The 13,843-nt window shown below is 40.2% G+C and overlaps 1 protein-coding gene across 9 annotated transcripts in view; it reads left to right on the forward strand.

The window, feature by feature from the left end:
• The window catches only part of gbf1 (golgi brefeldin A resistant guanine nucleotide exchange factor 1), a 237,543-nt gene that overhangs the window by 144,334 nt on the left and 79,366 nt on the right, over positions 1 to 13,843 (forward strand). For 6 of the 9 annotated variants that reach the window (XM_038782817.1, XM_038782820.1, XM_038782818.1 and 3 more), the window contains 3 exons: positions 5,329 to 5,383; positions 8,576 to 8,611; positions 12,370 to 12,547. In XM_038782817.1, the coding sequence (XP_038638745.1) occupies positions 5,329 to 5,383; positions 8,576 to 8,611; positions 12,370 to 12,547 (269 nt within the window). The remainder of the gene's footprint in view (positions 1 to 5,328; positions 5,384 to 8,575; positions 8,612 to 12,369; positions 12,548 to 13,843) is intronic. The other 3 variants (XM_038782821.1, XM_038782824.1, XM_038782826.1) reach the window with 1 other exon arrangement.

The following is a 13,843-nucleotide window of genomic DNA, read 5'->3' on the forward strand; positions in this document are numbered from 1 at the left end:
TCTGCAGCACATTAAAAGTTATAAATAGGGTGAATGTAAAGAAACTGTATCTTCCTGTAGGGGAACCCAGATCATAGGGGTGCAAATAGAAAGTAGCCACTGATGGATCAAATTAAGGATCCAGAAGACATTTCTTTACACAGAAAGTGGTGAGAATGTGGAACTTGCAGTGCATGGAATGATTGATGTAGGTGCCATTGATGCATTTAAAGAGCTCCTTACTAAGGTGAAGGGTAAAAAGGCAGAGTGGGAAAAGGTATATTGAGTGAGAGTGCAGAATATAAGCCTTTGCCTTCTCTGTAAATTCTGGAATTATAACTATCTTTGCTAACCTTCAAGAGCTTCAGAATTCTGGTTACTGGAAACATAGCATCTCAACAAGTCCACCTTGGAAAATAATTGTCGCCATACTTGTGTTTATTGATGAATTGTTTCCTTTCACCATGCACGTTTTGTTTCCTTTGTCTCTTCTCTGCTGTTTTCATTCATTCTCCAGTCCACGTTTGTGATTTAATTTCTTGCAACCTATTTAACGCATACTGAGCACAGTTTTAACTTCATTGCGACTTTCCAGATGTCACCACTGAGTTTATCAGGAATGCAATTTAAATGAAAATCATCTTCAATTTCGAAAGCAATTTTGCCATCTGTTGACATTTGATTATTTGTTTTGTCAAGTATGAAAGATTTTTGAACTGATGAGTACAAGTGTCGTCTGCACATTCTGTGATGCAATTGGATCAACTTTTCTCCTTCTGTATCATATTGGGGTTTACTCTGATGCTCTCTATATGCGAACCACTATAATGATTAAGCATGGTGTATTAGTTAATGTGTAACATGTGCAAAAGATTAGAACCATTGCTCAACCTTTCACTACATGCTGATAAAACCCGAAAAATATGGGCTGATAAAAGCAGAGATCCCAAACCCTGTGTTTAGTTTTTAATATTAGTAAATCTTGCAGAATTCTTGATAGCTTTTCTCTAATGAGTTTTGTTCAGTAAGATGTTGGGGACCTGAAGGATGTGTTCATTTTGTATTCACGTGATTGCTTTCATCAGTACTGTTCCATGCACATTGCTGATGAAGAGAGCTTATGGGAGGAACAGATGTTGTGGAATTAGGACACTCGCAGTACAAGTGGTAAAATACAAGATTAAATTGTATGGTGGGATTTGGAAGATTAGATCTATTTATTCTAAAGCTCAGTTTGAGAAGCAACTTGTTAGAGACTACGCTGATGTCTTTTGTTTTTGACCACCCACCTAATGCCTGATCTGTTCGGTATTGAGTTCTGCTATAATGAAGCAGCACAATTAACACAAATTGCAGTCACTTAATGGCTGTAGAGCTTAAGTACTCTTAAAGGAGCACATAGGTACTGCAACCAGAATAAAATTCAAGAGTCCTATAGTACCGTAATGTTTTTACTAGTTGTTTATTTGTCAGTCATGGATTGATGTTTTATAAAGTACTAATTATGAACTGTTGAGAGTTGACCAAAATATCCTATGTGTGTTAAGACTGTACCAAAGGCATCATTAAAAAATAAATCCCTGGTAGTTTAAGATTTAAACAAGTATCCGTTAACAAATGTGAATCAGTTCAACTAGTTTACAAATGATTTTTTTAGCTGTCAATTTTTAAAACTTTGTTTTCCACTCAACTAGGGCAGCATGGTGGCACAGTTGTTAGCACTGCTGCCGCACAGAACCAGAGACATGGGTTCAATTCTGGCCTTTGGTGACTGTGTGGAGTTTGCATGTTCTCCCTGTGTCGGCGTGGGCTTCCTCCGGGTGCTCCGGTTTCCTCCCACAGTCCACAGATGTGCAGGTTAGGTGGATTCGTCATGATCAATTTGCCCTTTATGAAAATGAAATGAAAATCGCATATTGTCACGAGTAGGCTTCAATGAAGTTACTGTGAAAAGCCCCTAGTCGCCACATTCCGGCGCCTGTCCGGGGAGGCTGGTACGGGAATCGAACCGTGCTGCTGGCCTGCTTGGTCTGCTTTAAAAGCCAGCGATTTAGCCCAGTGAGCTAAACCAGCCCCTTTAGTGTTTGAGGACAGGGTGGGTGCCTGACCTTGGTAGAGAGCTCTTTCAGAGGGTCAGTGGAGACTTGATGGGCCGAATGGCCTCCTGCACTGAGGGGATTCTATAACGACCACATTTTCTCCTGTGCTGTGAGCCCTTCATCAGCCAATTGACTGGGAAGGCAGCAGGTGATTTTGTTCCCCCTAAATTCCTTCCGTTTTCCCTCTCGAGTCAGAAATGGATGGTGATTGTTCAAGTAAATGCATTGCCCAGTTTTCCATCGCTGCTTACGAGGAAGTGTCCAGATTTCACTTAATGACCTCTCTCTCGGATGTAAACACATTTTATGCAGAGCGGGATAAGAGACCCCTTGCCCTATGACTTTGTGCTGCAACAGCAGATTAAATTACAGCTAATGATTGCTAACCTACTGCTTAAACTTGGAATATCTTCTCACTTTTTAAATTTAACTATGTTAGTTTTGTAACAACACCCAGCAAACGGAGGCATCTATATATTAGTGCAACAATGATGGAGGTGTGGGAGTATAGTGTATTGTAATTTGTGATCAGTAAGTCCTTCATTCAATCAGAAGTTCTCCATTAAGGTGAGATATAATCAGAAATATTATTTCCATGTTTTTGTATTTCTTTGTATCTAGAAACTTTGGAAGTATGAATGTAAAATTAGATTTTTAAAAAACAATATTCAATACTTTGCTGTTAGGTTTTCTTAGGTTTCTAACAATCATAGCAAAGTTACAGATTGTATTACTTAAATAAGCTTGTTGTGTAAGCTGAAGTGGTTCTTCGCAGTTCAAGAACTGGTAAGGATCACATGAATAGGAGAGAAGGGGAAAGTTTAGAAGAGATGTGTGAGGCAAATTTTTTACACACAGGGTGGTGAGTGCCTGGACACCCTGCCGGAGGAGGTGGTGGAAAGCAGATACAATAGCAGCGTTTAAGAAACATCTTGACGAATACATAAATAGGATGGGAATAGAGGGATATGGGCCCCGGAAGTGCAGAAGGTTTTACTTTAGACTGGCATCATGATCGGTGCAGACTTGAAGAGCCTGTTCCTGTGCTACACTGTTCTTTGTTGAGTAGGCTATTTCATGCCTTGTTCTTGGCAAGGCTCTGCAGGATTGGGACCATTGTGCCTCTATTTAAAAAGGGCATCAAAATTGACCAGGAAATCTGCAGGCTTATTAAGAACAGGATGCGCGGGGATAGTAAACTACACACCCAACATGGACTTAAAGAGCAAACATCCTGCTCGAAAATCATCTTAAATTATTTTGAGGATGTTGCAGATAATATGGATAATCTCAATTTTTAGTCAAAGCTCCAGACTGAAAGACTTTAGATTTAAATGAAAAGGCACAGGAATCCAAGCGTATACAAGAAACTGGTTAGAAAAGAATGGAAATGAAATAAATAAGGAAACCTATTCAGACAATGGCAAAATGTTGTGACTTGGGGTTTTTAAAAGTGGACATTTTCCACAGATTCAGTGGTATTGTCTGTTAGCAAGTTGAGCTGTCTCCACAGTGTGTGCTTTCATTCAATATTTTGGTAATGGTAGTGGGCTGGGCGACTTGTACCAAATCATTGGAAGCTGGAACAAACCAAAGGAATTTTAAAACATTTATGTGCAAACACAAAGAGCTGTAACAGGGGTCGATAGGTGATTTGTTTTTGAATGGCTTCACTTGGTGGCTGATTAATCGGTCTCAAAAAAAGCCTGGCACCCTTTGTTATACATGCCCACCCAAAACACGAATGGTAGAACCAACCCTTTCCTGATACATACTGCTTGGAAATTTCTACCTGATTGCCATTCTGTTTCCTCATGTGCCTGACTGTGGAGATTGATAGTGTTCATTAGGTGTGTTTCATAGCAGATTACAAGGGTGAAATGCATTTTTGGGTTTATGCATGAGTAACACTCATACACTGTACCCTAGCTTTCAAGAGGTTGTTAACAAAGTGCCAATATTAGGCTTGGAAGCCTTCTATTGATATAATGGATTCAAAAATAGGCTAAAGAAAGGAAAATAGAGTGTGATGTATGGTTCCTTATCAGACTGAAGACAATGATGTTTCGCGGGGTTTGGTGTAAGGACCCACTGCTGTTTCTAATACACATTAATGACTTGGGAGCACAGGGCAGAATTTTACTTGAGATGGCAAGAAACTTGTAGTAAAGAGTGAGGATGGTTCGAATAGACTGCACAGGCTGGTGGCATGGCGATCACATGGCAGATGAAATTCAAAACAGCAAATTGCTAGTTCATTTTTTAAAGGATGATAAAGGGGAAATTATGCAAGTTAAATGGCACAATTTTAAAGGAGGTAGAAGAGAGAGCCCTGGGGATGTTTGCGTGCAAATCATAGAAGATGACCAGTTAACAAAGCAGTTCACAAAACCATCGGGACATGGGGATTTGCAAATAGAGGTACAAAGTCAGCAAATGTTGCTAACCCTATAGAGAATAATGGTCCAACGTCTGTTGGCGTACTGTATCCAATTCTGGGCCCAACTCTCTAGGAAGAGTGTGTGAAGGTTTGAGAGGGTAGAGAAGGGATTCACTGGAATGGTTTCATTGAGGAAATTACAGTTATGTGGATAGAGTGAAGAAGCACCTTGTCCTCCTTTGAGCAGAGAAAGTGTAGAGGCGATTTGATAGAAGTGGTTAAAAATATTAAGAGTTAAAATAGAATCAATAGAGTAACTGTTTCCAAAAGGCTGATGGGTTGATGATCAGAGGGTACAGATTTAAGTTGATTTGTGAAAGAATCAGGGGCAAAGTTTTGACGCATTACTATTTGGGATTTGCAATGTTATGCCTGATGATGATTCATAGTAACTTTCAAAAGGAAATTGGGCAAATATTTAAACTGGAAAGATATTGCAGGGATATAGCTGAGGAAAGAGAGGGTGAGGGACTAACTGGATATATATAATATATATATATGTATATCTAAATATATATATATTGTGTGTATATATATATATATATATATTATATATATATATATATATACACAGCACGGGTTCAGTTCCACTGCGGGCTGAGGTTATTAATGAAAGCCCCACCTTGCCCCTCGCCTGAAGTGTGGTAACACTCAGGTTAAATCACCACAGGCTTCAAAAATGGGGAGCACAACCTATGGTCCTCTGGGAATTTGGCAACTTTCATTTCATATATCTGTAGGACAAAAAGGGATAATTGTTTCAGAAACGGTTTCCTTTTGCTGTTTTCTAATAGTTGATCTTTTTAATAGGTTACCACAGTTTAAAGAAGAAGCCAAGAGTTTTGTGGGGACCAGCATGAAGAAGGTAGTATGATGCCTACTTTTTATATCCATAGTGACTGCTTAAATACAACAGCGTGTTTAAGTTACTCTGTTCTGCATTTGTGTTTTCTTTGCTTGTATGCATTAAGTTCTTATTTTAACTGGGTCGTGCTTGGCATTGATTTTTTTTTAACCATTTCTCAGAGTGCAGAATTTTGAACAAAAACATTTGAAAGAGGGCAATGGCAGTAAATCACTATTTGGCAGAAAATTGAGGATTGAGTATTCTTTGGAACTTTCCCAATGCTAAATCTGACGTGCCCTTTTTTAATTGGTAATAGGCAAGTATGGCAGCCGTAACAATTATCTTGGGCATCCAGTGATCTCACCTGCTCTCTTGCTGCTTTTTGAAAATGTCATTTTAAGCTCTGGTGCAAGTGCTATCCAGATAACCAGTCTGCATAATTGTACGCTAGATTCAGACTGGGCTGAACCTCCTGGGGCAGCTTTGTTTAATAGCAAGAACAAATGTTGCCTATCAGTATACATGTCAAGCCATTGCTCTGGTATTATAAAATTTAGGTTCTTTTGAAATCTGAAATAACAAGCAATTGTGAACAAAATGTGAAAAAAATAACAAGGGGTGCAAAATTGTTCTACCCCTCGCCAAGCATGTTTCTGTAATTTCTGACTGGTAGCTCGAGCAGATCGGTAAATATGATGAAAGATCATCTGAAGTAAAGTCAAACTTCATGATTGAAATTAGTGTTGTCTACCCAGGAGCTGAACTTTCAGATCTAGCATTTCCAGTTGAAGAATACAGCATCTTCACTGTGATGCAAGCATCTTGGAAATTGGGAAAACTTTTGGAATTATTTGCAGAGTTCACCATTCCAAAGAATTCAAATGCTAGGAAAGAATAGATTAAGAGTGGAACAAGGAAACCCTGATCCTCCTCTTTCCCACACAGTTTTACTTTGTATTATCGCTTTTCTATTCTCTCCCCCCCCGCAAACCACCACCCTCTGCCCCCACCCCTTTTATCTTTCAGCCTCTCCAGTGTACCCATGTACCTTCTGTAGTTTGTCTGGGAGATCTATAATTAGGAGCTTAATTTTATTTTTCTACTTGGAGCATTGGACGCTCAACAGAACCTGAATCAGGATATTATTCTTGATTAATAAGGGGATCAGGGGTTATGGGGGTAGAAGAATGGGGATGAGAAAAACATCAGTCATGATTGAATGGCGGAGTAGACTCGATGGGCCACGTGGCCTAATTCTGTTCCGATGTCTTATGGTCTTATAGTCTTTAGGATCCAACTGCCAGGCGCTGGCTAACATCAGCATTTGGATGAGTTGAAATTTATTTCAGCGCTTGCATACCTGCGGCACAATCAACCTCCTGATTGTCACATCTCAGATGAACCTCAGAGTGGAATTCAGTTCAATACTGAACAGAACTTTCTGCTCCAACTCTTTTCTGTTGGCAAGGTGGACTCCTTCAACTCATCTCCGTCACCACGGCTGAAGCCCTAATCCGACCATCATCCCCGTGATACCCAAACTACCTGGTGTCTGCCTTGGTGACCTCCAGATCTCCTCCAAATTTAACTTTGAGCATCATTATTTTTTATTTATTTAAGGGATGCAGGTGTTCTGGCAAATCCAGTATTTATTGCTCCAACTCGTAAGTGTCCTTGAGAAGGTGGTGTTGAGCCACATTCATGATCCACTGCAGTTGGTGTGGTATGGGTACACCCACGCTGCTGATGAATAGGGAGTTCCAGGATTTTGACCCTGTGACAGTGAATGAATGGCGATTTCAGGACAATGTGACTTGAAGAAGAACTTGCTGGTGGTGTTCCTATGTGCCTGCTGTCATTGTTCCTTGGGGTTGTAGAGGTCTTGGTGTTTCAGTTATGCTGCTGAAGAAGCTTTGGTGAATAGCTGCACTGTATCTTGTAGATGATACACATTGCACCCATTGTGTCGTGATGGTGGAGGGAGCAAATGTTTAAGGTGGTGGATAGGGTGCCAATGAAGGCGAGCTACTTTGTCCTGGATGGTGTCGAGCTTCGTAGTCTGCACTGTCATTACTCCCAAGCTCTACTGGTTTCCCTTCCACTGTCAGATTTATTTTCAGAATTATGCTTTTGCTTTCAATGTCCATTCATTACATCATATTGTCAATTCTGCATGCTCTTCTACGTCTGTACATCCTAGAGTGCATAATCATTCCTCTTTGCTTCCAGCTCCGTCTTAAGACTATTCTTTCAGCTGCTATGCCTGTGTCCCCTATCTTACCACAAACCTGCAAAAACCCTGTTTCTTCAACCAATCCCGTTTTTCAGTTCTTGGTTCTGTCTCCCTACATGGTGTCTATCTTTTATAATGCCTATAAGCGCTAAGACTTTATTAATGTGAAGAACACCATAGAAATACAAATTATACTTCCACTGGTATTGGTACAGAATTTGTATCATTGACAAATTCACATATTTCTGATAAAAGTGTGGCACAAAATACCTTGCCCAGAGATCATTGTAACACCTTCTCCTCTATATAAATAAAAAATACACATTTAAAATTGATGGGTGAGCATGCTGAAAACGATTAAATGGTTTTGGAGCATGTGTACGATAGCATGTCAGCTGAAGTAATATTCTAACCTCCCTCTGCGAAGGTCAGAATACAGAGCTGTTGGACCCAAATTGGCCTTTAGTTGAATAAGAAATGCACTGCTGGTATTTGTAAACAAGCGCAACTACTATAATTATATATATTTTATATGTATATATAGAGCTTCCAGGTAAGGCTTCGGTAATTGGCTTGTCTTGTTTGAAGTGAAGGTAAATGATAATTCCAAGTAATTCAAAAGATAGCACTTTAACATGGTCTATAGAGTTCTCACTATAAAACCTTTAAATATGGTGCATGGTTTGCAGCAAGTATTGCATGATGTGGTGTTCGTGCTTTGGAGCTTCTCTTCGAGTGGAGCTGGGCTAAAATGGATAGCCTAAGGCATGAATACCTGTCTTGAATTCATACACAATGTGTATTTTAATGAACATGTTTATTTCCGCAAACATTCAAATTTTAATTAATTAAATGACTGAACATCTATTTAGTGTAGAGTTAACAGAGGAATGTTATTTTTTTTTACCCCTTTATCACAAGTCATTTTGCAACTTGTATACTTTTATTTACTGGCAACTGCAATTCTTTCCTCCGAGGCTTACACTATCATGTGGAAAAACAAACGAGTGCAGGTAAGGATGTTATACCAGTGCAAAATGTGTCAGTCTATGGAAGACCACCAGATCTTCTGAGCTGGTTCAAGGCTTTAACATCGTTAGTGTTGGGTGAAGAGGTGATGAAAGATTGTAGTTTTATCAACAATGCTCAGATTTTAAAAGTACAGATTTACAGCTGTATACTGTATTAACTTGAGCAAGAAATAATTTCTAGAAAGTGAGAATCTGAACTAAAATGTGCTGGGGAGATTGTTAACAGGCAGTGAGGTTCTGATGGCCTGAGAGATAGAAGTCTTGTGAATTTGACTTGAGAAAATCTATTTTGCTTTTGGGGGGAATTCTTTTAAAATTTTATTACAAATACTGTGGCTACAAGAGTATGTCAGAGGCTAGGGATCCTGTGGCGAGTAACTCGCCTCCTGACTCCCCAAAGCCTGTCCACCATCTACAAGGCACATGTCAGGAGTGTGATGGAATACTCCCAATTTGCCTGGATGATTGCAGCTCCAACAATACTCAAAGCTCAATACCATCCAGGACAAAGCAGCCCGCTTGATTGGCACCCCTTCCACAAGCATTCACTCCACCATGGAATCACATTAGTAGCAGTGTGTACCATCTATAAGATGTACGGCAGGAACTCACCAAGGCTCCCTAGGCAACACCTTCCAAAGCCAAGACCACTACTATCTAGAAGAACTAGGGTAGCAGATACATGGGAACACCACTACCTGGAGGTTCCCCCCAAAGTCACTCATCATCCTGACTTGGAAATATATTGCCGTTCCTTCACTGTCGCTGGACCCAAATCCTGTAACTCCCTCTTTGGACTGCAGCGGTTGAAGAAGACAGCTCACCACCTTCTTCTCGAGGGCAATTAAGGCTGGGCAACAAATGCTGCCCCACATCCTGTAAAAAATGAATTTTAAAACACTGTTGAAATTTTGAGACTATTTCATCCTGTTTTATCCTATGAAGACTTTCTTAATCCTCTTCAAAGATAGTGACTACTTTAATTAAGCTGCATTAATCTCTTGCACAAGAATACCTACGTTGACTTGGTTTAGAGTCTCTGCAGAATAGCTGTATTAAACCAGGCCAGCAGTTGGGTGCTCTCTGGCTGGTAACTCATCTTCTGATTTCCCAAAGCCGTTCCACCATCCACAAGGCACAAGTTAGGAGTGCGGTGGAATACTCCTTTGCCTGGGGAAGTGCAACTCCCAACAGCACTCAAGCTCAACAGCATCCAAGATTAAGCAGTTTGGTTGAACCCCCATAAAACTTTCATTTCCTCCACCACCTGCACATTGTGGCAGCAGTGTGTATCATCTACAAAATGCATCCCAGCAACTTGCCAAAGGTCCTTCAACAGCATCTTCCAAACCTGTGACCTTTACCACGTAGATGAAAAAGGGCGATATTGATATGAGCACCAACACCTGCACCACTTCTAAGTCACAAATCATCATGTCTCAGATGTATATTGCTGTTTTATCTTTCTCCGATAAATCCTGTACACTTTTTTTCAATTTTTAATTATAGTGTAGGCATGGTGTCAAAATTGTACTGCAGCGTGGTTGCACTTATACCATATGGACTGCAGTGGTTCAAGAAGGCAACTCACCACTCTATTGCAATAAGGGAAATGCCATAATGGATGGGTAATAAAGGATAAAATTACCAGCGATGCCCAAATATCATCAGCCAATTTAAAAAAAGAAGCAATTTAAGATTGGTCTACAGTTTAGTAAGAAGGCAGCTAAAGTTGAAACTAGTGCAGGGTCAGTGTAATTGCTGCATCCTGATGGGAATGCTTAAAGCAAGACAACGATTAAAATCACTGCAAAAGGTAACAAAGAGTAACATGTACTGAAACTGAAGGTGTTCTCTTAGTAAACACATTTTTGAAAATTGCATTGGTACAGCAATCTGGGAACAATAAAGCGTATTGACCATATCCTTCAGATACTGGCACACTCTATTGTTTTAATTTCTAAACCTGTATCAAACCATTTAGTACCTCACTGCTGTGAGGTACTAAAAAATATGATTGACTGTATGCAGTTTTGTTCAATCTCTTGGAACGTAAATAAAAGTTAATGCTAATAAACACAATAAATCAGAATAAAAATACCGAAAGCCACAAGATGTCAGTGCCTGAAGAGAGGAAAGTTGCTTTAATGTTTCGGGTGTCGTCACTGCATCAGAACGAAAGGATCTGAGCCGTAGATGTTGCTGGTCTCTTTTCAGTTGCTGATAGACCAGCACTTTCTGATATTTCAGTTTTCCAGCTTCTGCAAGTTTTACTTGCATTTATCTAAATACTAAAGCTATCACCACAAATTGCTTTATGTACAATGTTAATTATTCAAATGGCTATTGACATGGCACACTCGATGCTTATTTTTAAAGCCTCATTTTCATAAATCTGTGTTTCGACTCTTGGAACAAGCTGAGCTCACTTGGGAGTCATTTATTTATTTATTAAATTTAAAGTACCCAATTCATTTATTTTCCCAATTAAGGCCAACCCACTTCCCCTGCACATCTGTGGGTTGTGGGGGCGGGACCCACACAGTTACTGGGAGAATGTGCAAACTCCACACGGGCAGTGACCCTGGGCCGGGATCGAACCCGGGTCCTCGCTGCTGTGAGTCGGCAGTGCTAACCACTGCCCCACCGTGCTGCTCCCTACTTGGGAGCCAATTAGCCTCAAATTTCCTCAGCCATGGCCTCTCATTTCTTTCAACATGTAATTTGTAGAAGGGCTTCCATGGAATGATTCTGTTGTGGCCAACAGCATTTTTTCCCCATCCAAGTTCAGCATATCCAGGACCATTCAACCTAGGCTGAGAATCCTAGGTTGTGCCTGGAATACATGAAATTCACAGACTGAACAAGACCCTACTGGATAAGTAATATATTTCCTCAATTTGAGAAGTATTAATTACACATTTTGAAATAAATGTTATTTCAAGATTAAAATCTGATGTTCAAGTTCAGTTCATAATTGCAAACCGACCGATAACTACACTTGGTCATGTCTCAGCACCTTTATCTGATTATTATCTGATTATATCGGGTTGGTTCACAGCTCCAGGGTCCCAGGTTCGATTCCCGGCTTGGGTCACTGTCTGTGCGGAGTCTGCACGTTCTCCCTGTGTCTGCGTGGGTTTCCTCCGGGTGCTCCGGTTTCCTCCCACAGTCCAAAGATGTGCAGGTTAGGTGGATTGGCCATGATCAATTGCCCTTAGTGACCAAAAAAGTTTAGGTGGTGTTACAGGGATGGGGGTGGAGGTGTGGACTTAAATGGGCCGAATTCTTTCCAAGTGCCGGTGCAGACTCGATGGGCCAAATGGCCTCTTTCTGCACTGTAAATTCTATGATTCTATAACCTTCTGGTCTCTGATAAATTCTGTACACGTTTTTATTTTTATTTTTAATAACAGTTTTAAAATAGGAATTTCAGTTCACATTGTTTTTGGTGCTTCTAAAATGAGTGGACAAGAAAACATATTTATTTGTTTTTTAAGAAATATTTTTATTGGCATTTTCAAAAATTATAAACAATTATGTACGTTGCTGGCCGTGTTCATTCACTGAGAAAACAATCTTATCAATTTGATTCTGAGTTTCGTGCATGGAGCGTCACCCAATGCAGTTGAAAAACTGAAGGAGAAACACACGCACGGAGAGAAAAATCTTTTTCAGTATCTGCATCTTAGTATTTTTAAGAGCACCAGTATCATAACACGTTATAATTCAACTTTCAGCTTAAAATGCGAGCAGGAGGAATGAGTGACTCGTCAAAGTGGAAAAAGCAGAAGAAATCTCCACGGCCATCTCGTCACGCAAACAAACTTCCCCTTGCATCAGAGCAACAGTCAGTGCCAGGCCAGATTTTGCACAGTTCAATGGGTTCTGTACCTCCGCTCTTAAACAATCAACCAGGTATGGTTTAGCATTTTTGCATTTGTTCTCGAGAAGGAAATCTACAGAGAGGTGAAATTAAGCCATCACTGGGTTAGTGGGACTTTAGTGAAGATTGAGTTTCTCCCATACAATTTCAATAAGTAATCATTTTTCTGGCGAGTGCTCTCTTATGTATTCAGTGATGCCTAATTAAACAAAAATAATGGAAAAAATAGAAGAAAAGATGAAATCTCCTAGTTTTTGTTTTTGAAATATTTTTACTGGCATTTTCAGTTTTATGTGAAATCTAGTTGATGGATAATGACACCTGGATTCTTTGAACAATAAATGTCCACATTCTTTAGTCTGTTCTGGGTGCCTTGGAAATGGGAGGGTGGGAGGGCACTTGTAAATTTTTAATCTGTATTACGTTACTTTACACATTTCCTATACTGTGGATCTAAATCTTCCAGCAAAATAGCAGCAACACTGAAGGACAATGCTGTTCTAAATACATGACAAAAACAGGGAATAATAAATTAAAAACACAAGTAGAACTAATGATCAATAGAACAAATAACTCAAATGCTCAGCCATGATCTACAGAGGGTGATGACAGATGGCTATTTTGACTGGAAGCCAGTGATGTACCACAAGGATCTGTGCTGGGTCCCCTATTATTTGTCATTTATACAAATGACATAGCTGGCTATATGTGGGGTAGGATCAGTAAGTTTGCGGATGACACAAAGATTGGCCGGGTGGCTAACAGTGAGGTTGTCTTGGGTAACAGGAAGATATAGACGGGATGGTCAAATGGGCAGATAAGTGGCAGATGGAATTTAACCCTGAAAAGTGTGAAGTGATCCACTTTAGAAGGAGAAATTTGATGTGGAAGTATTCAATGAATGACATGACACTGGAAAGTTTCGAGGAACAAAGAGACCGTGGCATGTTTGTCCATATATCTCTGAAGGCAGTAGGGCAGGTTAATAGGGTGGTGATAATGGCTTATGGGACACTCGCTTTTATCAATCGAGGCATAGATTACAAAAGCAGGGAGGTGATGATGGCGTTATATAAAACTTTGGTGAGGCCACAGCTGGAGTACTGTGTCCAATTCTGGCCGCCACATTATAGGAAAGTTGTGATTTCACTGGAGGGGGTGCGGAGGCGATTCACCAGGATGTTGCCTGGGATGGAACATTTAAATTATGAAGAGAGGTTGGATAAGCTTGGGCTGTTTTCGTTGGAGCAGAAAAGACTGCAGGGCGACTTGATCAAGGTGTACAAGACTGAGGGGCGTGGACTGGGTGGATAGGGAGCTGCTATTTC

Source organism: Scyliorhinus canicula, chromosome 22 (assembly GCF_902713615.1).
Source record: "Scyliorhinus canicula chromosome 22, sScyCan1.1, whole genome shotgun sequence".
NCBI classification, from domain to species: Eukaryota; Metazoa; Chordata; class Chondrichthyes; order Carcharhiniformes; family Scyliorhinidae; genus Scyliorhinus; species Scyliorhinus canicula.